Source organism: Rattus rattus, chromosome 11 (assembly GCF_011064425.1).
Source record: "Rattus rattus isolate New Zealand chromosome 11, Rrattus_CSIRO_v1, whole genome shotgun sequence".
Lineage (NCBI taxonomy): Eukaryota > Metazoa > Chordata > Mammalia > Rodentia > Muridae > Rattus > Rattus rattus.
The window spans coordinates 77,090,698-77,113,460 of record NC_046164.1 but is presented as its reverse complement, the minus strand read 5'-3'; the positions used below and the strand labels follow the sequence as shown (position 1 = coordinate 77,113,460).

The 22,763-nt window shown below is 49.4% G+C and overlaps 1 protein-coding gene across 4 annotated transcripts in view; it reads left to right on the top strand.

The window, feature by feature from the left end:
- Zfyve28 (zinc finger FYVE-type containing 28) overlaps window positions 1–22,763 on the top strand; it is an 85,262-nt gene that overhangs the window by 48,267 nt on the left and 14,232 nt on the right. The window contains exons 4-10 of one of the 4 annotated variants that reach the window (XR_004389423.1): window positions 777–979; window positions 1,855–1,944; window positions 2,991–3,080; window positions 9,204–9,305; window positions 15,349–16,653; window positions 18,802–18,956; window positions 19,081–19,744. Coding sequence is in view for 2 of the 4 variants with exons in the window: in XM_032915992.1 (XP_032771883.1) it covers window positions 777–979; window positions 1,855–1,944; window positions 2,991–3,080; window positions 9,204–9,305; window positions 15,349–16,653; window positions 18,663–18,729 (1,857 nt within the window). In the remaining 2 variants the exon portion in view is untranslated. Of the gene's footprint in view, window positions 1–776; window positions 980–1,854; window positions 1,945–2,990; window positions 3,081–9,203; window positions 9,306–15,348; window positions 16,654–18,662; window positions 19,745–22,763 lie in introns of those variants that run through there. The other 3 variants (XR_004389422.1, XM_032915992.1, XM_032915991.1) reach the window with 3 other exon arrangements.

Here is a 22,763-nt window from a genome sequence, read left to right as displayed (position 1 = left end):
GTACGGCCTGGCCCGGGGCAGAGGCTCCTGTGAGGGCCTGTGAAAGGAGACAGGTCCAGCTCAGTTAGCTTAGCTGGTGTGCATGCACGGGGGGTGCTGCTGAGGGGAATGGCACCTGGAGTTCAATGCTCTCCTTCAGGAAACACCTGGGAAGTCAGTGACCCCTTCCCTCAGCTGACAGGAAATTGCTCCTTGTCCCGATTGATGCCGACTGATTGGCTGGCGGATTGGTTCTGCCCTAACTGGTGAAGGTTAGCGAGTGGACTGAGCATCCGCACTGGAAGAAGCCAGCTGGGAGCCGTCCGTTCTTCTTGGTCCACACCTTGACAGAAGCAGGCAGACTCCTATGTTTCTGAGCACAGGATGAGGCCTTTCACAGATGTGGGGGTTTGAGGGTGCACGGAAGCCTCTTCACCAACTAGGAGTAGGATGCCTCTTAAGTAAATGATCATGGTTACCAGGGAGATCGTGTTCCCATTATCTTAGATGTGTGTGTGCAAGAGATGTCTATGACTTCCCCGAGAGGTCATGGCCTGAAGGGTGGCTGGATCCTTGCTTCTATCTTGTTCCAGGACACAACCCTGAGTGTGGCCTTTAGCCACTCTTGGCTCCTTCCAAGCAGCCACCCTGGACCAGGAGGCGATGAGAGTCACCTCCCTGGGTCCCCCATACTGAATCCCACACTGAGCACTGAGGCCTTGAGGTGCACAGGGTCAGGTTCCCTGAGGACTTCTCAGAGCTCCTGGCCACTCTGAAGCACCCTCTCCTGCCCACAGTGCCTGGCAGCTGGCTCCATCATCATGAATCGTGAGCTGGAGAGCATGGCCATGCGGCCGCTGGCCAAGGAGCTGACGCGCAGCCTGGAGGATGTGCGGGGCGCTCTCCGTGACCAGGCACTACGAGACCTCAACACCTACACGGAGAAGATGCGGGAGGCGCTGAGACGCTTTGATGTTCTGTTTGCCGAGTTTGAACTGAGGTGACCTTGATGGCCCCAGGCATACGCTTTAGACATTTGGAATGGTGGCTTTTGCTCCTAATTTTGGGATGCCAACTCCTTGGGGCCACATCTTGATGTTTCTATGTAGAATGATGAGGGAGGGGTTGGCGGATAACTCCTGGGGATCTTTGTGGGTGGACGTAAGGGAGCCTTCAAAGGAAGAGGGAAAGCAGAGGGTGTAGAGTCCAGCAGGGCTCTGGCAGTCACAGCCCCTGGGGGACAGGGCTCAGGACAGGCTTAAGGGAGAGAGAGGCCTGGTGTGCTCTATGCACCAACTTTGTGATGCTTGCAGACAGGAAGTCCATGCCTACTGATGGTAGGATACCATGACTGGCCTCTAGAAGGAAGTATTCTCTCAGAAGTCCGAGTGCAGACGATGAGTACGATTTTCTTGTGTCTCATGGCAAGGAAAAAAAAATAGAGTTGCTAGTTTAGAAGGCGTGAAAATGTTCTTACCTGGGATCAGGTAAACAAACACCCCCGGCTGCTCAGCCACTCCTGGGCAGCTGAGGTAGGTACACGGGGCCTGAGTTTGCACTCCGTGGGAAAAGGGTTCTCCCAGGAGCCTGCTCCCCTCGTGGGTCTACGTACACTAATGCGTTACTTGCTCATGGCTGGGGCTTGGGTAGAAACAGTCACATAAGTAGGTGTGGTGGTTTCATGGCAGCCAGGGCTGAGCTGGGGCAGGACTTGGGGCTCTGGTTTGAATGGTTCCTGTAAAGCTAGGAGGTGTGTATTTATGAAACCGATGGCACGGGTAGTGGTGGTATTGAGCTGTGGATCTAATTTCATGTTCTTGTTCGGGGAGGCCTGGGGAGCTGGGGAACAAAGGTCTGACTGCCTCTGCCTTGCAGCTATGTCTCAGCCATGGTGCCAGTGAAGTCCCCCAGGGAGTACTATGTGCAGCAGGAGGTCATCGTGCTGTTCTGTGAGACGGTGGAGAGGTAAGGGCAGCTCTTCAGGGTAGCATCTTGTCAGGGATGCCCAGGTGGGAAGGCAGCAGCCTGCTGCTTTCCTTTCTCCTCATGCCTACCAGAGCACAGAGGGCAGAGCCATCACTCTCTCTAACCCCAGGGTCCCTCTGCTCTGGGCTCACAGGTCAGTGGAGTCATGTGACAGACAGGCAGCTGCTGTCTAGCCCCTCCCCCTCCCTGTCCCCTTCTTCCCTTGTCCTCTGCCCCCCTCATTTCTCTCCTTCCTCACCCCGCCCACCTCCCCACTTCTGCTGCTGCTCACCTCAGAGCCTCTGTAGGCCTATGAGGGCTCAGGCCTATTCACCACGGGTGGGTTATGAGGGTGGCCAGCCGTGGGCCTTGTTCGGCAGTTCAAAGTCAGATTCTCCAAATAGAGTCTGGGGCCAAGATTCACCACAGAGTGTCAACTGTGGTGCTCATCTCGAAACCGATTAAGTCATACGTCAGTTGTTATTTTTAAAAGGCAGATTTATCAGCAGTGTTTTGAATTGCCAGAAAACAAGGTGTCTGAGTCTACGTTTTTGCTTTGAAGTCCTGCTGGCTCGGCTTAGCACCTGCTTGGGGGCTGTTGTACTGGGAGAGCCACCTGCTTACCATGGGGGAAGGGAACTAACCTGGATTTCACAGGAGGCGCTAGGTTGGGGAATGTTCCTGCCTCATGCTTGTGCATGGCCCTTGAGTTGTCTTGGCTTTCGGGTTACTCAAAGTACTGGTAATGACAGACAGACACCTGACAGAATGACAGCTATCTTCACACAGATTCCCACACCTCCTGCTCTTCCTTTCCTTATTGGAACAGAGGTGGAACAGGCAGGAAAACACACCGAGCTATGGCCGCTCCTCTGGGGCTTTCTAAGCAAAGCATGCCTAGGCTTCTGTGCGTGACTGAGGTGGCACGGGCCGCCCTCCTCACCTGACCCCTGAGTGTGAGTCCTAGAGAGGGTGGGGTACTCTGCTCCCCACTGTACTAGGAGTTTACCCATGGACACCCTTTCCCTCCCCTTTCCCTCTGCCAGAGCCTTGGAGTTTGGGTATCTGACCCAGGACATGATTGACGACTATGAGCCTGCTCTCATGTTCACCATTCCTCGGCTGGCCATTGTGTGGTGAGTGCCCTCTGCTTCCTGGGTTCTGGTAATGGTCCTCACACACTGCAGACTCTGCTGTGGTCAGCCCCCAGCAGTCTACCCGACTGGCTTCCTCAGCAGAGAGGAGCCAAGTGTTCAGAGAACTTCCTGTTTCCCTGGCTGGGGAGGGTGGCGCTCACATTGCAGACTGAGCCAGTGAGTCCTGCTGCCTAGTGCTGGGCAGGTGAGGTGGGCACACACAGTGCAGGGCTGTGGGAGGCGGGTGAGGTGGGCACACACAGTGCAGGGCTGTGGGAGGCGGGTGAGGTGGGCACACACAGTGCAGGGCTGTGGGAGGCAGGTGAGGTGGGAAGACGAGGAGCCCTAGTTCCCAAGGGAGAATGTGGTTTGAGTGAGTGGTTTCTGCTCTGTAGGAAGGTGGAGTCCATTAGTTCCGGTGAATACACAACCCAGGAGAATACACCTATGATGGCCAAGGGCTGGCTTCCCTGGGAAGCTCTGCAGAACCAGCTGCCATATTGGGCCATGTGTTTCCTCCCTCCTCTGACCACTGCTCTCCTGGCTGAGTTCAGGTGGGGTCGGGGGAAAACTTATTCAGAAGCCCTTGGGAGCGCCCTGAAGTTTATCTTAGGCAGCACACTGGTTTTAAAATAAACAGAGGTGTCAGACAGCCCCCACCTGTGCTGTTTCCAGATTTAAGTCTGGAATCTGTTTTCTTTCTTGATGGGTGGTGGGTTAAGCCAGTTTCATACAGTCCCAGCTGGCTTTGAACTCGATGTAGCCAATGATGACCCTGAACTTCTGATCCTCCAGCCTCTACCCCATGAGTACGGGGTCACAGTCTACCCCACTATGCTGTTTTATTCTGAAGTCTGTTTTCCATGTTTCTTTTCCACTTTTTACCAGTGGTTCCACACCCATCTGCCTGGACAGTGGCTACTCCTCACTGGCCACTATCATGGGTGCCAAACTGCTGGCAACTGGATCAGTAGCCCACCCAGAACACTTGTCCTGGAGTGGAGTAAGGCCACTGTGGGTGTAGGCTTTATTCTGGGTAGCTTCTCCTGGAGGTAGTCATGCAGCTCCTTCTCCTCAGGGTGGAAGGAAGGCCTAAGAAAGAGCTGAGAGGATCGACGGGATCTCCACAAGGTGGAGTACAGCCAGGGCATATGGGAAAGGAGAGCAGACACAGGGACAGGGAGCTCAGGGCATGGAGGAGCTTTGGCTCCTGACGGAACATTGTGCTGTCAACTGATAGGGTCCTCAGGAGCAGGCCTCTAACCTCAGAGCCAGGTGTGGATCTGAGGGACCAAGAGGCGCAGTGTCTCTGATAAAGTCCACCCAGGCGAGCCCCACTGTGGGGGCTTCTCTCCCACCACCACCCTTGATGCTCACCAGGCCCACACAACCTACAACCCCATGCTCTCTTGCTTCTCACGCTTAGCAACTTCCCAGGAGGAGGCCCAGGAGAGTCCTCCCTGTGTTCACATGGTGAGCGTGTATTGCTGTTATGAGGCCACGGTGTGCCCGGCTGGCCCTGCACTCATCCCAAGAGTCAGGCTTTACCTGGGCAGGAGGGGCGGGGCCTGGAAAGCAGCTCCCCCTTAGGTTCTGATGTAATTTCAAGGTATTTATCTTTAAAAAACGGCTCCTTAAAAGAATAAAGACACCAAAACCTATAGATCCAGGAGTGACTCTCCAGCCCACCCTTTTGGTTGACCAACATGGCCTATGTCACAGGGTCACTATTGCCCACCAGCCCGGGATCCCACTGGCCTCACCTGGGTCAAGTCGGCATCATCTGTAGCTCCCTAGAAGGCCTGTCCACACCACAGCAAGCCCTGTAGCTGGCTCCCACACGTCCCATCTGTCCTTAGAGCCATCTGTGTAAGCCTGGCCCTTGGCCCCACCTGCTGTTGGTCAGAACAATGGCACCTCTTAGTATGGGGTACCAGTAGTCCTGGAAATTTTCAATTAAGAAGGGTACTGCTCCTGTTCGTACCCTGCCAAGGCCTTGCCTCCTGGATAACAAACCGGCCCCTAGCTGTGGATGCAGCGGCCTGGCCTCTGCCTCAGTGACCCCTTTCCGAGTATCTACCTTCTCCCCAGCTCCTCCTTCATTGTTCCTTACCTCCGGGTTCACATCATGATATTATACTCACTCTATTTGGTCTTTAACATTCTACAAGTACAGCTTCCCACTATCCAACCCATCCGTGAATTTCCAGATCACAGTTACAGCTCAGCCAGACTTGGGTACTGGTTGGCACTAACTTCAGAATGCTTGGATCACAGACAATGCACACTCCTTACCCTTTGTGGGTACGAGTGCCACCTACATTCACACATATGCCAGAGTACATTCATTCATTCATCCATTCTCTTTGTCTGTCTCTTTTCTCTCTCAAGCCTAGTTTTTGTTTCTGTAGGGTTTGTGTTGTGGGTTTGTATCCCCACAGGAAGGCAGGCTCCCCTCCTGCACTTTCTGGATGGTGGGGCATGGTGGGCTTTGGTAGAATTTTGCCACTTTGGTCTGACAAGACTCAATGCATAGTTATACAGATTACCCATAAAGTTGAACTTGTAATAAAAACATTTGAGGAGATGAATATCTAAAACTAAGGCACTGGTTAGAAACGATACTTCTGTCACTAAAATATGAGAGAGAAGACGAGTGTTAAGGAAACATCCTCACTGTGATCACTATGGAATCATAGCCAAATGCTGCTAGTGCAAGATAGCTTTTAACAGTGACTTACTTCCTTCATGTGCACTGCCGTCTGTCTGCATGTATGTCTGTGTGAGCATGTCGGATCCCCGGGAGCTGGCGATACAGCAGGTGTGAGCTGCCATGTGGGTGCTGGGAATTGAACCCGAGTTCTTTGGAAGAGCAGCCAGTGCTCTTAACTGCTGAGCCATCTCTCCGGCCCACTGTTTCTTTCTTCAAGACAGGGTCTCACATGTCTCAGGCTGACCTGGAATGTGCTATGTATCCAAGGATGACTTAGAACTGCTGGTTTCCCATCTCCACCTCCCACATGATAGGTTCACAGGCATGCACTGCTGGGGGTTGGAACCAGGGCCTCATACACGCCAGGCCAGTTACCTGCATACCATGCATACTAACTGAGTGACAGCCCCAGCCCTATGTAAAAATTAACACTTGTGTAAACAGAAGGCAAAGAAATAAGGGTTTTACCATGGTGATAAACTACACATAACATAAAACAACATTTTAGCCCTTTAAAAATTTTTATTAGTTGTGTGTGTGTATGTGTGTGTGTGTGTGCATATGTGTGTGTGTCTGTGTCTATGTCTGTGTCTGTGTCTGTGTATACCTGTCTGTGTGTATGTGTGTTTGTCTCTGTGTGTCTGTGTCTTTGTGTCTGTCTATGTCTGTGTATGTGTATGCGTGTGTGTGTCTGTGTGTGTGCATGTGTGTGTCTATGTCTGTCGGGTTTCTATGTGTGTGTATCTGTGTGTGTGTGTGTGTGTCTGTGTCTGTGTGTGTGTGTGTAGGTCAGTGGGCAGCCTGCAGGATTCAGCTTTCCCTCCATGATGTGTATTCTGGACATTGAGCTCAGGACCTGAGACTTGGCAGTGAGTGACTTTACCTGCTGGGCCATCTCTTTAATCCTTTCTGAGTGATCACTTCAGTGTTGTCAGACACTGCCCACCTCCATCCTAAAAATCCCTGTCTGAATGGATTTCCACCATCCTGTCCCCTCCTGGCACTCACTGCTCTTCTTCCCATGTGGATCTGACAGTATGAGGAATTTTCTGTGAGTAAAACCACTCGGAATTAGCTTATTTTCTCTCAGCACATTAAAATGGGTTGGGATTTCTTTCTCTTTTTTTTAGGGTTAATATTCCATTGAATGTAATTGAATGTTACTTGAAACATGAAGTTTTTAGGTGCTTATATTTGTTGTTTGTTGTTTGTCTGTTTTTCCAGTTCTGGGGATTACCCCTGGGCTTAGGGCTTGCCAGGCAAATGCTGTCTTACTAAGCCTCAGCCTTAAGTACAAGATTTAAAAGACAACATTCAAAAGGATAAAATGCCCAGGAATAAATTTAGCTAAGGAGGGCAAAGACTTAGCACTAAGGACTGCAGACCATTTGTGGGGGGAAAAATAGAGAAAAAAGTCTACCACAATAGAAAGGCAGCCCATAGCCTATGGTCATGAACTGGGAGGCTCTCCGTGCTCTCCAAAGTGACTGTCACATTCTGTGCAGTCCCTGCAAGCCTCCTTTCCTCCTTTATGGAAGAAATAGAAAGCCATTCAGTAAATTCTTATGAAGCCTCCGTGGGCCCTACAGAGCAAAAAACAACTTCAAAAAAGAAACACAAAATTAGAAATGATTCACATAAAAAAATGATTCACATGGTCTGTTTCAAAACTTACTGCAAATAAAAATGGTGGCCCTGCCCACTCAGAAAGAAGTGACAACCAGTGAAATGGAATTAAGGGATCAGAAACCCTTCTATCTGTGCCCAGATGATCCTGGGCCAGGGTGCCAGGAGCATTTGAGGAAGAGGGAATGCTGTCTTCAGTGAACGCGGCTGGGACGTGGCTGCTGCATCTTGAATTATCACCGATCCTGTGTGTCAGCACGGTCGCGGTAACCAGATATTTTAGCATTCGCACCAGTCTGGATGTTGTGAGTGCAGTTTGAAGATGAGTTACCATTTAAACGAAGAGAGTTCTGAGTTCAGCAGATTACCCTCTCTAGTGCAGTGGACCTCACATAATCAGTTGAAATCCAAGGAGAAAAACAGGTCACGATCCCCTAAGTAAGAAGGGATTCTACCTGTGACTGTGGTGACCTCCCTTCCCCATGTCTCCAGTCTGCTTGTCCCCTGCCCCATGCAGTTGGAAGTTACCCTGCTCCCCAATCTTGTAAGCCAGGTAAGCCAGTTCTCTCTGTGTGTGTCTCCATGTCTCTATCTGTCTGCTGCTCTGTCTGTCTGTCTGTCTGTCTGTCTGTCTCTCTCTCTCTCTCTCTCTCTCACACACACACACACACACAGAACCTCCACGTCTTCTCCCTTTTTCTGTTTGGTTTCCTGTTTCTACAGTCCCCACTACTCAGCAGCACCAGAGCCCAGAGGGAGCACAGTATGTTTCTACTATGACTTTCCGTTCTTGTTTTGCACACAGAACCCAACCTTTCCAGGGGAAAATAGTGCCTTTGATTCCGCTGGTCACTTTCTTACCAAACTGTACCCAGTTAAAGAAGACTGTTACAAACGGACAGGGACTCTGTCCGGGATGGTGACAACTAAGACTCTGCGGGCAAGGAGATCATGTCACAGTGGTAGAAACAAGTAGGGCCCTCCATGAGGGAGCAGAGGCACAGGCGAATATTCTGTGGGCTCCCGAGATGCACCAAACCTGAGCATCTCAGCCCCAGAAACACGGGAGGAGATACTGGAGAAGAGTCCTAACCTCATGTTCCTAGAGAGAGAAGAGCTGGGATTTGGTTGACTTTGGTGCTCTCAGAGCCGGGCAGAAGGCCTTGGGGCTTCCAGAGGGTGAAGGTGGTTGTCAAGGGGATGAGGGCTGCCCAGAGGTGGCCCCCGAGTGGAATTGGCCTTCAGCAGGTGTTGAGCTGGGTGCTGGGCTGGGACAATGAGGAACGCTCCAGCCTGAGGAGAGGACATCCAGGGACGGGTCAGTCCTGCCTGTGGGTAGACGAGTGTCTGTTTCCTGCCCTGAAGGGTGATAAGAGACCCACATGGGTCTCTAGCGCCTGCTTGGGTTTCGATATGACAATCTTAGGCTTGGTTCTAGACGAGCCTCCTCAGATATAGTCTTTCAGTTTCTGTGAGGTAGATGTTAGTAATGAATCTTGACCTCACCTATCTGCAGCATCGAGGCGAGCAGATACACTCTGTGGTTGTTAGAGCCCTGCTGTGAACCAAGCCATTAAATGTGATGGTAAAGTCTGGAGAGTAACTGTGACCACCTTTTCCTTGATTTGTTGAAACTTTGCTCACAGGAAGCTATGGCTTTGCTAAGTGTGGGTGCCTCAGGTCCCAGCTGGCTGTCAGTCTTCTTGTAGACGCTGAAGCTGAAATCACAGGGCTCGCTCAGCCTACAGAGCCTAACCACACTGGCTTGTGTGTCTTGAATACAGTGGCCTTGTGGTCTATGCAGATGGACCCCTGAACTTGGACCGAAAGGTGGAGGACATGTCTGAGCTGTTCCGGCCCTTCCACACGTTGCTGCGGAAAATAAGGTGAGGGCTGAAGATGGTTGCTGAAGTCACGTGCCCAGCCTACTCCGAGTCATGAGGGCTGGGAGGTGGCTGTTAATGTCAAGCGTTCAGCCTCCTCTGAGTCAGCAGAGCTGGCCACACATCCTCCTGTGTGATACCTCTGTGCCCACAGTAGCTGAAGCTACTTTTGTCTGTTCTCCTGGGCCTCAGAGCGGTTAGCAGCTCTTGAGTGCCAAGCTCTAGGAAATCGTAAACTTCCTACTGTGGGTGTACCACACAGTTCAGTGTTTGCTCTCGGTTCATAAGAGCTCCAAAGCTCCCTTTAGGAAGCTCAGATGTCAGTCCTGGTTAGCTAGGCTCCTGAGGATGTGTTGGAGCCCTTCTGCTATGCCAATCCCTTCTGTTAGACACAGCACTGCCCAGGAGCTGTGGGATGGGGTTTTCATGTCCTAGGGATGGCCACATGATGGGCTGGAAATAAGGTGGAGGCCATGAGCATTCATTTTCTGGGTGCCTTACTGGTGTTTTCTTCTACATGGTGAGTCCTGGGTGGGTCCTTGTAGCACCCTCTGAATCTGGCAGTGTATCTAGAGCCTCCTTAGAACCTTTCAGCACAAGGTAGCCTCGGACATAGTCAGTCAGGGTAGATTTAATTTGTGGACACATAGAACTTAGAGCTATGTAGGACAGATTTAAGAAGACACTCCTAGGATCTTTTCCTGTGGGCAGCCCTGAAGTCTTGGAACCTCTTCGAGTCAGCAGGCTGGGAGCCCAGTCTATTTCACAGTTCAGTTTACCCTGTAGATGGCTCTTGGCTGTTTGCCTCTCACTCTGGGTACAATGCAAACCCAAGGCTTAGAAGCTGAGGACCTGCTCTTCTTGGTTCCAAGACAAGGGGTGACAGTAAATGAGGAGAGATCATAAACAATGCTGAGGCCAAGAAGGTAAGTGCAGCTGGGCCTTAGCTGAGGAGGCTCTTATAGGAGGGATGGGGTGGGTGCTGGGGTGATAAGAGGACGTTCTGTGGGCTCAGGAGAGAGCTAGGTCCAGAGGTCCTTAGGGCTTCTTCCTAGAAAGCATCTGAAAATTCAAGGCAAATGTTTTCTTGCTCAAGGTTCAGGCTGGGGTGCAGAGCCTAGGTATAGTGGTCCGGCGGACCTCATCAACCACTGGGGTCAGCCAGGCAGCACAGCTGCTGGGGTCAGATGTAGGAGGAGCCTGGGCACAGAAACCCTCAGGAGCAAGGGAGGTTTCTCACAGTCCTGCAGACTTGCAAGAGACACATTTGCTTCAAGCTCATTGCTAGTGTACCCTGGAGATTTTCACCACATGTTGCAGTTCATGGAATGGAGGGTTGGAAAATTGGAGGCTGAATTGGAACTCAGAGGGCAGAACACGGTGTCTGAAGACTTTGGTGTATGGGAAGATAGAGGTTCACTAGCCTCAGAGCAGCAGTAAGCCTGCTGGAGGTCTGGGCCAGGGTGCTAATGGATCCTACCACCACTAACCAAAGACCAAGAAATCCCTTTAGCACAAGACAGCATCATTTGCCACTGTTAGAATATTTTCTGATGTCCGTCATGCAGTTCAAACATGAAGAGACAAGAAAATGATTTGTGGTCAAGAGAATAACATGTGACTCATAAGGTAGACTTAACATACAAGGACATGAGCACAGTGATCAGTATTATACTGCAGAACATACAATAAAGAGGGTGTTAGAGAAGAGGAAGGAGAGTTTACCAATTTAGGATCCATTAAAATTATCCTATCTGGGCAGTGATGGTGCACACCTTTTAATCCCAGCACTTGGAAGGCAGAGGCAGGCAGATCTCTTTGAGTTACAGGCCAGCCTGGTCTACAGAGCTAGTTCCAGGACAGCCAAAGCCATCCACAAAGAAACCCTGTCTTGAAAACAATCCAAAATAATCATTAGTAATAATATTGTTCATTATTATTTTTGAGAGCTAAATGTTCACCGTCTGAAAATAAAAAGCAGTATATAGACCTGAAAGCAAATCAGACCCAGCAGAACATAGAAGTAACGAACCCAAGGCTAGACCAACAAAGGAAGCACAAACTGAAGCACAAAGGCAAACAGGAGTGAGGAAGCAACCGGACACAAGCATCAGTAGGAGACACGTGTGCAACACACTCAGATGTCTAACACATGTCACTGGAATCCCAGAAGGGGAAGAGAATCAATGAGTAGAAGCAATATTCAAAGAAAATGACCTAGGGCTTCCCAAAACTGATGAGAAATCTACTCATACCTTCAGGAGACTCAAATCACAAGCCAGATAAGCACAGGACATTCCTGTCATAATAAAATTGCCAACAACAAAGACTCTTTAAAACTGTAAGAGGAGAGAAATAGCATATTACTGTAAAAGCAGCATAAAATAGACTCCCCTTTTACACATACACATAAACACACAGAGACAGACAGACACACACACACACACACACACACATATACACACAAACATAAAACAAAAGCATGAGCATGGTGGCACATACCTATAATTCCAGTATTTGAGTTCAAGTCCAGCCAGTGCAAAAATAACGAAAAAAGAAAGGAAATGAAAGAAAGCAAGAAATAATGGACAGGAGCCATCAGTACAGACTTTACAGACAAAGCAATTATAAGAGGATACAATGAATAATTTTATGTCGATGAACTTGACAATTTGAATTAAAGTAACAAATTTTACAAGAAATAATCAAAGCTGGCAGAAGCAAGATTTATGGCACACTATGTGTCAAGAGAACTTAATCTATGATTTAACCCTTCCCGCAAACAGTATTAACAGAATAGTCCATATGGATCAAGATGCAGTTCTCCAACTTATGGCTATGAAGCATTGCAGAAGAGTGGGACACTTTTTTCTCTAGTAAGTGGGGTGAGCTAATAGGTGTCCATATGAGAAAACGGTCTCATTTATGGATGCTGTAAGTATTACTACAATCACATACAAAATCAATTCCAGATAGAGGAGAGGTATAAATGGGAAACCCAGATAGAGGAGAGGTATAAATAAATGGGAAACCCAGATAGAGGAGAGGTATAAATGGGAAACCTAGATAGAGGAGAGGTATAAATGGGAAACCCAGATAGAGGAGAGGTATAAATGGGAAACCCAGATAGAGAAGTATAAATGGAAAACCCAGTGGGAAATGAGAAACTACTCAGCTTTTCGAGGAAAAGTCAGGATCATCATTGTAACAATGGAAGAGGCAGCTGTTCCCTAAATAGGACACAGAGGGCCAACGGTAAAAACAACAACAAAAAGCACAAACAACAACGACAACAGCAACAACAGACCAATGTGGTTGGAGCTACAGTGCAGGAATGAGCACTTAACATATGTGAGTCCTTGGGTTCAATTCTCAGCACCACTAAAAGTGACACATTAGGCTTAATTATATTAAAAAGTCACATCAATAGACACCTGCAAGAGAATGAAATGTGGGCTGAAGAATTGGAGAATAAACCCGTCAAGAATCTGACTCCCAAACACATAAAGAGAATCAACGGAAAGAAAAGCTGGTGTAAGTCTTGAGTAGGCGTCACATAAGGTGTGTGAGGACTGTAAGTGCAAGCTGGTGTTCAGCTTCATTCCATGATGCTGAGTGAGGTCCCATTGCACACGCACCAAGGGGGCAGGTTTGTACTGCCCAGGACAGAGCTGCATCCAGGCCACAGACTCAGAGTGTCCAGTCTGTTTACTGACTGTGTCGTTGGTCTTCATTGTCAACTTGATGGGATTTAGGATCACCTGAGATACACATTGCTGGCTGAGTATGTCTTTCACAGAGTTTCTAAGGAAGACCCACCCTAAATGTGAGTAGCACCATCCAGTGGGGCTGGGAATCTAGGACTGAATAAACAGGAAAAGGAGAGAAGCCCAACATCACTGTTTCTGGTTGCCGACTGTATATGCATTTTGAGCAGCCAACGCACATCTCAGCTGCCATGCCATAATGAACTGTTTCCCCCCAAACCACAAGCCAAAATAAACCCACTTGTCCTTTCCCCACATCAGGTTTTCTTGTCACAGCATTGAGAACAGTAAGTCACACACCGACTCTATGAGCCAGTGGTCTCTCCCCATGTGGTGGGAATGGCACATGATATTCTTCAGGAGAGGTGTGCAGCAATGCCAGACTGTGGAAGCTAGATTTCATCAGGAGACACATCAGCGTTTACACTGTGTCAGTGGACAATGCCTGCCACCACAGCCTAGAGGTTGCAAATCCTCATTTCTCTAGATAATGAGGAAGACAAAAGCACATCTGCTCATGAAGTCAAGATGGCAGCAACTAGGGGAGACTGGAGGCACGGGAGTGTACTGGAGGTCCTGGTTGATTATTTTGGGGTGTGGATACTGTCTGTGAGTGTGTTTGGCTTAGGAAACTCAAGAAACCTCACAGTTCTTTTTTTTATATAATTTAATGCATTTCATACTTGTATACAATGCATTTTGATTACACACACCCCAACAATATGGTCTTATCATTAAGTTCTAGTGGACAAGCAAAAGCAATGACAAAAGCTTGAATCATCCCGGGGGTCTCTGGGATCTTCCTGACCAACAGCCTAAGGGGAGGCCTCCTGCCTCTGACACTGGGTGCTTTTTATAAGTCTCATAATTCTGAGAAATACGTGGACCTTTCTTCCCGTCCTTGGATACATTGGTATCTTCACTATGAGATGCATTCTTCAAGTACATCCTGGGCTTTCCCTGGTAGAGGGCAGTATGCAGTTGGCCTGTTGGCCCCGCCTTAGGCTCATCCTAGTCACTGTCACAAAACCAGTCTTCATGTTCAAGGCTCAGCGTCAGTGTCCTTTCCTCTTTTTAAATTTTGTCTCATATATTACATCCTGACCACAGCTGTTCCCCCTCCTGTCCTCCCAAACCCCCCTCCCCCAGTGTCCCCTTCTTGAGGAAACCATCCCAAACTCAACCATGGGCCCTACTGCTCTCTCCTTGGCTTGTGTTTCCTTCCTCGCTGTTGTCATTACTGTAGAATGTGCATTGTTTGTACAAATGCTTCCCTACCTGGAAGGGAACCCAAGAAAGGCTGGGCTAAGCTTGCCTTCTCCCTGCAAAACCATTGGTGTCCAGAGTGCGGCAGGGGTGTGGTTGGTTCTTAGTAATATTTAGTTATGAAAAAGTAGAAGTTCCTAGGTAAATAAACATGTATATTAATTTTATCCTTTAAAGCAGAGGTTCTTGACCTGTTGGTTGCTACCCCTTTGGAGGTTGCAGATCAGGTATCTTGCACATCAAATATTCACATTATGATCCTCAATGGTAGCAAAATTGCAGTTATGAAGTAGCGATGAAATAATTTTATGGTTGGGGGTCACCACGACATGAGGAGCTGTATTAAAGGATTGCAGCATTGGGAAGGTTGAGAAGCACTGCTTTAAGGTTTTTATTGGGGCGGGAGAGACTGCTCCTCAGAGTTAAGAGCTCTTGGTGTCCTTTTTGAGGACCAGGGTTTGATTCCCAGCCCCTATGTGATGGTTCACAACCATCTGTTACTCTAGTTCCAAGGGATATGATGCCCTCTTTTGGCTTCCATGGGGACCAGGCATATACATTAAACAGATATACATGTAGGTAAAGCACCCCTACACACAAAATAAAAATAAATAAATCTTTTAAAACAGTTTTTATTAATATACTCATGATATTCTTACGATCAGGGCCTCATGCATGGCAGACGACCGCCCACCACTGAACTACATTCCCATCTAAGCAGAGCCTTGGCATCGCCAGTGAGTGCTTTCCAGCATCTCATGTTTAAACATGATTTACAAGTTATAGCTATTACATCTTTACAGTTCTTCCACTTCCGCTCTTCATGACATAGAAGAGAGCTGGTGACTAGGTCTCCTTTTGAAGCGGAGGGCACAGTGAGTGTCAGTCACAAGTGCTTCCTGCTCCACTCTTCAGTGTGGGTGTCAGCTTCAGGGGATGGCCTGAGCTGTCTGTTGGCGGAGGCGGCTGTGACATCTGAGACCCTCAGCCTTTTTTCTGTCGTGACCCCATAGGGATCTGCTGCAGGCACTGACTGAGGAGGAGCTGCACACCCTGGAGCGGAGCCTCTGCGTGTCTCAGGATGTGGAGCTCCCTATCCGGGCAGACACCCAGGCACCCAGTGCCCTGGCACCCACCTTTTCTGCATCCCTTCCCCCCGAGGAGACACTTTCCGCCAGTGCCAATAACCCAGAGGAAGAGCTGGCCTGCTCGATGCAGTATGATGACCAGGAGCTGGAGGAGCTCAGCCGCATGGTCCACAGGGCCGGGGATGAGATGTCTTCTCTGCTTTCACCGCCCAGTGCCTGCCAGTCCCCAGCCCATAGGCCAGGCTCAGAGGCTAGCCCTCGAGGAGAGGCCTCTCCAGCCAGAGCCCAGCTGAAGCCGGGCAGCGATGAGGAGGAAAGGGTGTTCTTCATGGATGATGTGGAGGTGACAGAGTCTCCTGCCAGGCCCGAATCCCCGAGGAACACATTTGAGTTGCCGCAGGGTAATGTCCAGCAGAGAGGACAGGATGGCCAGAGTGGAGAGGTGGGGGTTGGGGCACGTGATCTGGTAAAGGAGGAAGACTGGAGCAACAACAACATTGAAGGTGACAAGATAAAGCTGGCCAGCCTCGCGGGCTCCACTTCCTGCAGCTGCCTAGACTCACAGCTATACCTGGATGGCTGGGAGGTGAGCGCAGAGGATGCCGAGACTGCAGAAATGATTGCACACCGGACCGGGGGGATGAAGCTGTCGGCCACAGTCATCTTCAACCCCAAGTCTCCAACCTCCTTGGACTCAGCTGCGGCAAGCCAAGAAGTCCCGGGCCATAGCATTTCCCCTTTGGAGCCCAGGGCCGAGGGGACAGGGGACAATACACACAAACTCAGCACTACAGCCACCAACTGCCTCCTCCACTCCTGTGTGTGCTGTGGCAGCTGTGGGGACAGCAGGGAGGATGCCGTAGAGCGCCTACGGGAGAAGTGTGGCCCAGGAAGTGTCATCAGTGCCTCTAACCCTTCTGTAAGCTTAGCCAAGGGTGGTGACAAAGAGCCTGAGAGACTAGAGGAGGCCCAGCCTTCTGATGTCACCCTGCCTGCAGAAGATGCCTCCAGTAGGCAGGAGCCCAAAGTCCCTGCTTCCAACAAGTGCCTGGCACACCCCTCAGGGCCTCAGGTGGACACCGCAAGCAGGTTGCAAGGAGAGAGTGAGCTCAAAGGCCAGCCAGAACCAGAGGCCAGAAAGCAGGACTCTGAGAAGTCTCCTGTGGTCAGTGGGGACAGTCCAAGAGGGGACACGGCCCAGACAGAACCCCAGCACCTGTTGGGCTCCAGGTAAGGGCTGATTCTGCTCTAGGGACCGGACACATTCTCTTTTTTTGCATTCAGGACATGTCCTGTCTGATTCTCAAAGCAGTGAGATGCTTCCTCTTGGAGTTTCTTGGCGACCAAACAGGTTCTGGACCCAGGGCAAGTATGCGATTGACATCTGAGAGGTTAAGGTATGGACTGCCCGGGTTCCCGTCCTGCACTAAGCTAAGCCGTCTTTCAATGAGCTCTAGGGGCCCAGTGAATCTTTCAGGTAATGTTGGCCCAGGGTCACCTGCTTTCACCTTGGTAGCTTATTCTACCCCGATGTAGCCCACGGTGGACTGGCCAGTGGTAAGTAGGAAGGAGCTAAGCACACAGTCCATTCTTCTTTGCTCACCACCGTACCTGCTGGGCTCTCACAGCAGAGAAGAGATTCCCAGAAACCCTGACTGTACAGAGCCACGCTGAGCTCTTGAGGCTACCCTGGGGCAATTTCTTGGGCAGTATTTGCATGACGCCTGCCCTTCCTCAGCTCTGTGCTTTCCCTGTTCCCTGTGGCTCTTCCCCCACTAGGACCTCCTTCTGCCGTTACTTGGTGATGTCAGGGTGGGATGGGACATGCCTGGTTAGAGCTGAGGCTTCTCTCTGCCTCTCACCCCGTCCATAGCAGATTTTGACATCGCTGGTGTTGACTGTATTGTGTATTTTGTCTGTAAAGTTGGGGTGAGAGGGAGGGGCAAAGACGTCCCCCAGCCTGAGTGGTTTTGTACATTGTTGTGGTGTCCCCAGAACCCTGCCTTGTGGAGACATACCTGGGCAAGGCAAGCAAGGATGGAGGGCAGGAGTGGAAGGGTCTCCACTTGGAGGTCCTGGATACCAATACACGGGACAAGGCAAAGAACAAGATAGGCAGCAGATGGAGAAGGAAGGTACTTTCAACCCAGGAGGCAGGAGTTTCTGGCCCTCAGCAAACGGTCACCACTTTTCCTGGAAGCATGCAGGGGAGAACCGGTCAGGATCTTGTGTCTGTCATAACTCTGAATGCTCTCCCACTCACTACATAGCTCTCTGCTCTGCTACTGGCTGTGATGGCAGAAGTTCAGAACCTACCTGCTCCCTAGGCCCTGGTAACCTCTAGTCTGCTTTTGGCATACGTGATCTTCCGACTGTAGACATTGAGAATAAGCCATACAGGGCAGGCACTTCCTGCGCCTCATCTTTTCCTGTCTTCAAGGGTCATCCACACTGCAGCCAGGGCAGCACTTCACCCTTTCCTACAGCTGCGTCACCCCCATTATGACGCGTGGCCATGCTGCAGCTCTCCCTTCTCCAGCTGTAAGAGGTTTTATGGCTGTCAAGAAGTCGGCGGCCATGACATTCTATTTCCAGTTTTGTGTGGACATGTGTTTTTATTATGTTTCAGTCTCTAATAGTAGAACATGGAGGTCATATGTCAGATAACCATTTTCCACATACCTGAGGTTACATACATCCTACAAGTTGTGTGTGTGTGTGTGTGTGTGTGTGTGTGTGTGTGTGCGTGCATGCGCGTGCGTGTGTGTGTGTGGGGGGGTTCAACTCCTTCACATTGTCTATGATTTTTAAGCAACTTTCTATCCTTAGGGTATAATCTATTAATGTGTAGTCATTCAATTACTTGTTGGCTGAGTACCCATAATTTAAGCCCTTGTCAGGCTGGGGCAAGAGAAAGGCAAATTTGACAGAGTGAGAATGTGTCTCAAACCAAACCAACCAAGCAAGAACCAAAGTCACTTGAAAATGTCCTTTCTTAACTTTGCGTTCGGTTTATAGAAACTGCTACTGACATTTAACTTGCCTTTATAACTACATAGGGCATTTCCATTCTTTCCACACAAAGCTAAACAAATAGATGTACATAAAGGTGTCGGCCTGAAGGGGCTTTACTCTTCAAACTTTTGTGACCCAGAGGTAGGCTTTGAGGGCACACACGCCTGATATCAGGTAGATGGCTCTGAAACTTGTACCCTCTTCACCTTGCCCCCTGACCTCAGGTCAAGACCTTACCAGAACTCTTTTTGGAGACGTCCCAACTTTCCCTTACTGGAAAGCGGAGCCTAGACATGGTTGGGCCAGTGTGCACTCGCTCAGGCCTGACGTCTCAGGCCTACATCCACACTCCCGCTGTTGTAGATGGTGCCGCCGAGGCCGGCTGGTGCAGACGTCTCTCCTGTTTCCATAAAGTCTGTCCTTGGAGGCAGCCCCAGCTGCATAGCCATGTCAAATGGAATGAATTGATTTCCCAAAGACTGCTGATGGCTACCTTGAGGCCTCTGGCTCTGTTATTGGTGAGTGAATTATTTTTCTACAAGGCGGATGCAAAAACCCTATAAATTCCTTGACAGGGGAGGTGTGGGGTTTTCTTTGTTTGTTTGCTTTGTTTTTTATCTGTCCTATTTCTTATTTGTCCAGGTAACAGCAGAAGACAGCTACCATTTAGAAACTTGTCCTACTCTGGGAAGGGCCCTTCACAACATGCCTCTGCATTTAAACCCAGTCCAGCTCTGGGTACATTCAGCACTCAGCTGTGAAATGGTGAGAAAACCTACCTGGTGGCTCAGAAGACCTCCCAGCTTCCTGGAAGTCAGTTTAGAAGATGCAAAGGGTCTGAAGAGGAAGCACTCGGCAGGGGGCCAGCACCTCGGACAGAGGCACGACAGCCCAGCTCTGTGCTTCAGGGAGCTGGAAGAGGTCACTCCTGTCCCAACACTGACGGAACCCTCCTAGGAGTCCTGGCCGAGTGTTCTGTGTCATGGCACCGGAATCCACCCAGGAACCAGATGGGTGTGGCAAGTCTTTCAGGCTCTGCACGAAGGTGATACAGCAGCGTGTTTTCAAACAGAAGCAAGCAAGAGGCCAATCACACACAGGCAGAACATTTGCTGAAATGTGGAAAGAGACATCAGGAGGTCTGGTTAGTGTGACAGCACTGTGACAGAGCTATCTCATGACACATGTGGTCTCATGCACAGGGTGGTGTATTAGTCAGGATGCTCTAAAGGAACAACACATATCTATCACATACATAGATTATGAATCTGTAAATATAAATTATATAAATATGTACATAATATAATATTGTGTTATTTTAATTGTAATATATATACATATATATATATCCCCATATTAGATTGGGATATATCTATATAGGATCTAGTTTGGGTACCCCAAAGTTTCACGTGGGTAAGGCTGAGAACCTGGTAGTTGTCCGGTCTGGAGGCCGACGTCTCAGCAGTCACAGTCTGATGCTGTGGTCCTGAAGGGTTCCTGGGGAGTAACTGATCTCCAGTCTACGTTGGAATCCTGAAGAAGTTGTTTCCGATACCAGTGAAGGAGTAACTCAGCAACAGGGTAGATGAAGTTGCCAATGAGAGTGAGGACAAGCAGGCAAAAAGCAAGTTTCCTTCTTCTGTGACCTTTCCTGTGGGATGAAACCAGGTGCTGTTTGCATTTACTGGGGGGTCTTCCTGCTCAAATAATCAGATTAAGGAAATCCCTCACAGGAGTGCCCAGCATCTTGGGTTTCAGTTGCCTTCTGTATGCAGTCAAATTGACAACCAAGATTATCTGTCACAAGTGGGGTCTGCATCTGGAAGGCAGATGCTAATGGCTGCCTCAGCCCAGTGTCCCTGAAAGGGACAGTTACCTCCACTCGGCAAGCAGCAGGGTCCATTTCTCTGCTGTTCCGATTTGATCGTGGGCTTCTCCCTTCATCTGGCAGGCGCCTCTGTACTTCTGGTGATGCTTGGCATGGAAAATATAATGACCAGTGGTGGACCCTGTGCTCACAGGCTTCTGTCCCATGTGCGAGTCCCACCTCTGTGAAAGTGGAAGAAAAGCGGGGAACTGTGGCAAGAGACCTGCATTCGAGGCAGGAGTCCTCCACATTCCTGGAGTGTGTGTTGCTAGTCAGGTAGAAGATGACTCCACATAGACATAAGGTCATTCCTGCCAAGGAACTAACAATGCCAGAAGCAGAGGGGCCTGAGGCCCAAAGTGTGGGGCTACTAGAGAAGCCCCTCTGTGGGTGGCCTCTGGCCTTGGCTGACTCTCCCAGTCCCAGCATCCAGGGTGGTGGGACATTATCAGTGCTCAACATGAATGCCCTGACCCTGCTGAGTGAATATTCTGGAACCTGGGCTCTTTAGTTCTTTCTGCTGGCTTCTTTCCTATCTGTTCAGTGATCAGAGATGAATATTTTGGGGGAAAGTTGACATTTTTAAAAGTTGGTTTTCCCCCACCTAGCCTTAGCTCCCTGACTCAAAGCATTCTTTCATGTCAACACCATTGTCTGCTTGTCAGAGGACAAAACCCACTCAAGCCCATCTCCCACCTTAGTCATGCAGGGATATTTGCTGTAGAAACTACATTAATCTCCCTTCTGTAAGTGTGGCCCCTGATCATTGTAAAAGCTTTAGAAACATTAAAAAGACCAAAGGAGGTAAATAAAAAATTTCCACATTTTATGGATAGTTTTGATTTTTCATAATCAAAAATAATGCTGTGAGCATTTCCCACAAAATTCCTGTGAAACACAGCTCTAGGCGCTAGAGAGATGGCTCCGTGATTAAGAGCACCGGCTGCTCTCCCAGAGGTCCTTGATGTAGTTCCCAGCACTCACATGACAAGTCACAACTTTGCAACTCCAGATGGGGCTCCGGCGCCCTCTTATATCATCTACGGTGTCCCAAGCAAATATACATACATAGACACACATGTAGGCAAGACACCCATACACACAAAATTAAAACAAAAACCAAACCCACAACTCTAATAGACATGGTATTGTATCACAGTCTACTTACTCTGTATTTTCAGTTTATGTTTCAGGTTAGTCTTGTGCAGTTTCATTTTTTTTTTTCTTTAAACTCAACCCCAGGGTCTAGAACCAGCATTGCAGAGGTCAAAATCTCTCCAGAGGAGCGACGACGTATGCATACACAGCATACACGTACACCTCCAAGGTGATCTTTATCAACCTAAGCGCCCACTGCACATCCTGCTAACCTAGGAAGCAGAGCCTATATTCTGTGTGTGTGTGTGTGTGTGTGTGTGTGTGTGTGTGTGTGTGTGTGTCCTGTGAGACATGCTGCCCATCTAGATAATGGGCTTCCTGCTGGTGCAAACAGGCCTGGCCAAAGGGATGGTCATGACCAGAGTCCCCTGTAACAGTCCTTTCTGCCTGCCCTCAGCCCTGACTCCAGCTTCTCTCTCTAGTCTGGTCACGTGGTAGCTCCCATGCCTCATGATCACATCCTGCTCCTTCTGCAGTCACATCCTCCAGCAGGTGCGTAGAAGAACCCAGCTGGTTCCTAAGGTACAGACCAGCTGGCCAGGGATCCTCAGTTGCCTTACCTCATCCCCCACGTTCTCTGCACAAACCAGATGACTTGCTTCTCCATCCCCCATCGATCTGCCTCTGGTCACTGTTTGCTTCCTTGCCCCTGTGCTAAGACATCTGTCTTGATTATTTTCAGTGTCCAGTCTCTTGACATTGCAACATGACATTGTCTTCTACAGCATTCACACCTAAGAACTGTAGTTGGGCCAAGTGTGGTGGTTCACACCTTTAATCCTGCCACTCCAGGAGGCAATGGGAGGCAGGTCTCTGAGTTTGAAACCAGCCTGGTCTACATGGTGAATATTAGGCTAGCTAGGCGTACACAGTAAGACCCTGAATAAATAATAGTGTGTGTGTGTGCGTGCGTGCGCGTGCGCGAGCATGCCAGATGGTGGTAGCTCACACCTTTAATCCCAGCACTTGGGAGGCAGAGTCAGGTAATCTCTTGAGCTCAGGGGCAGCCTAGTCTACACAGTGAGTTCCAGGACAGTTAGGTACACAGAGAAACCCTGCCTTTAACAAACAAACAAACAAACAGAAAACAAAACAACAACAACAAAAAAACACAGACAGAAAACAAAACCCACAATATTTAAATAAGCTTACAGTTCTGGGCTGCAGCTTAAGCATATCTTACGCCATGCCTTTAGCACAGTTCCAGTTACTGCCTTTGTTGAGCCAGTGGGGCACTTTGCCAGTGTGGTCTTGTGGGGGATCTGTGGCTGCCTTCTAGCAGGGATTTCTATGGTTCCCC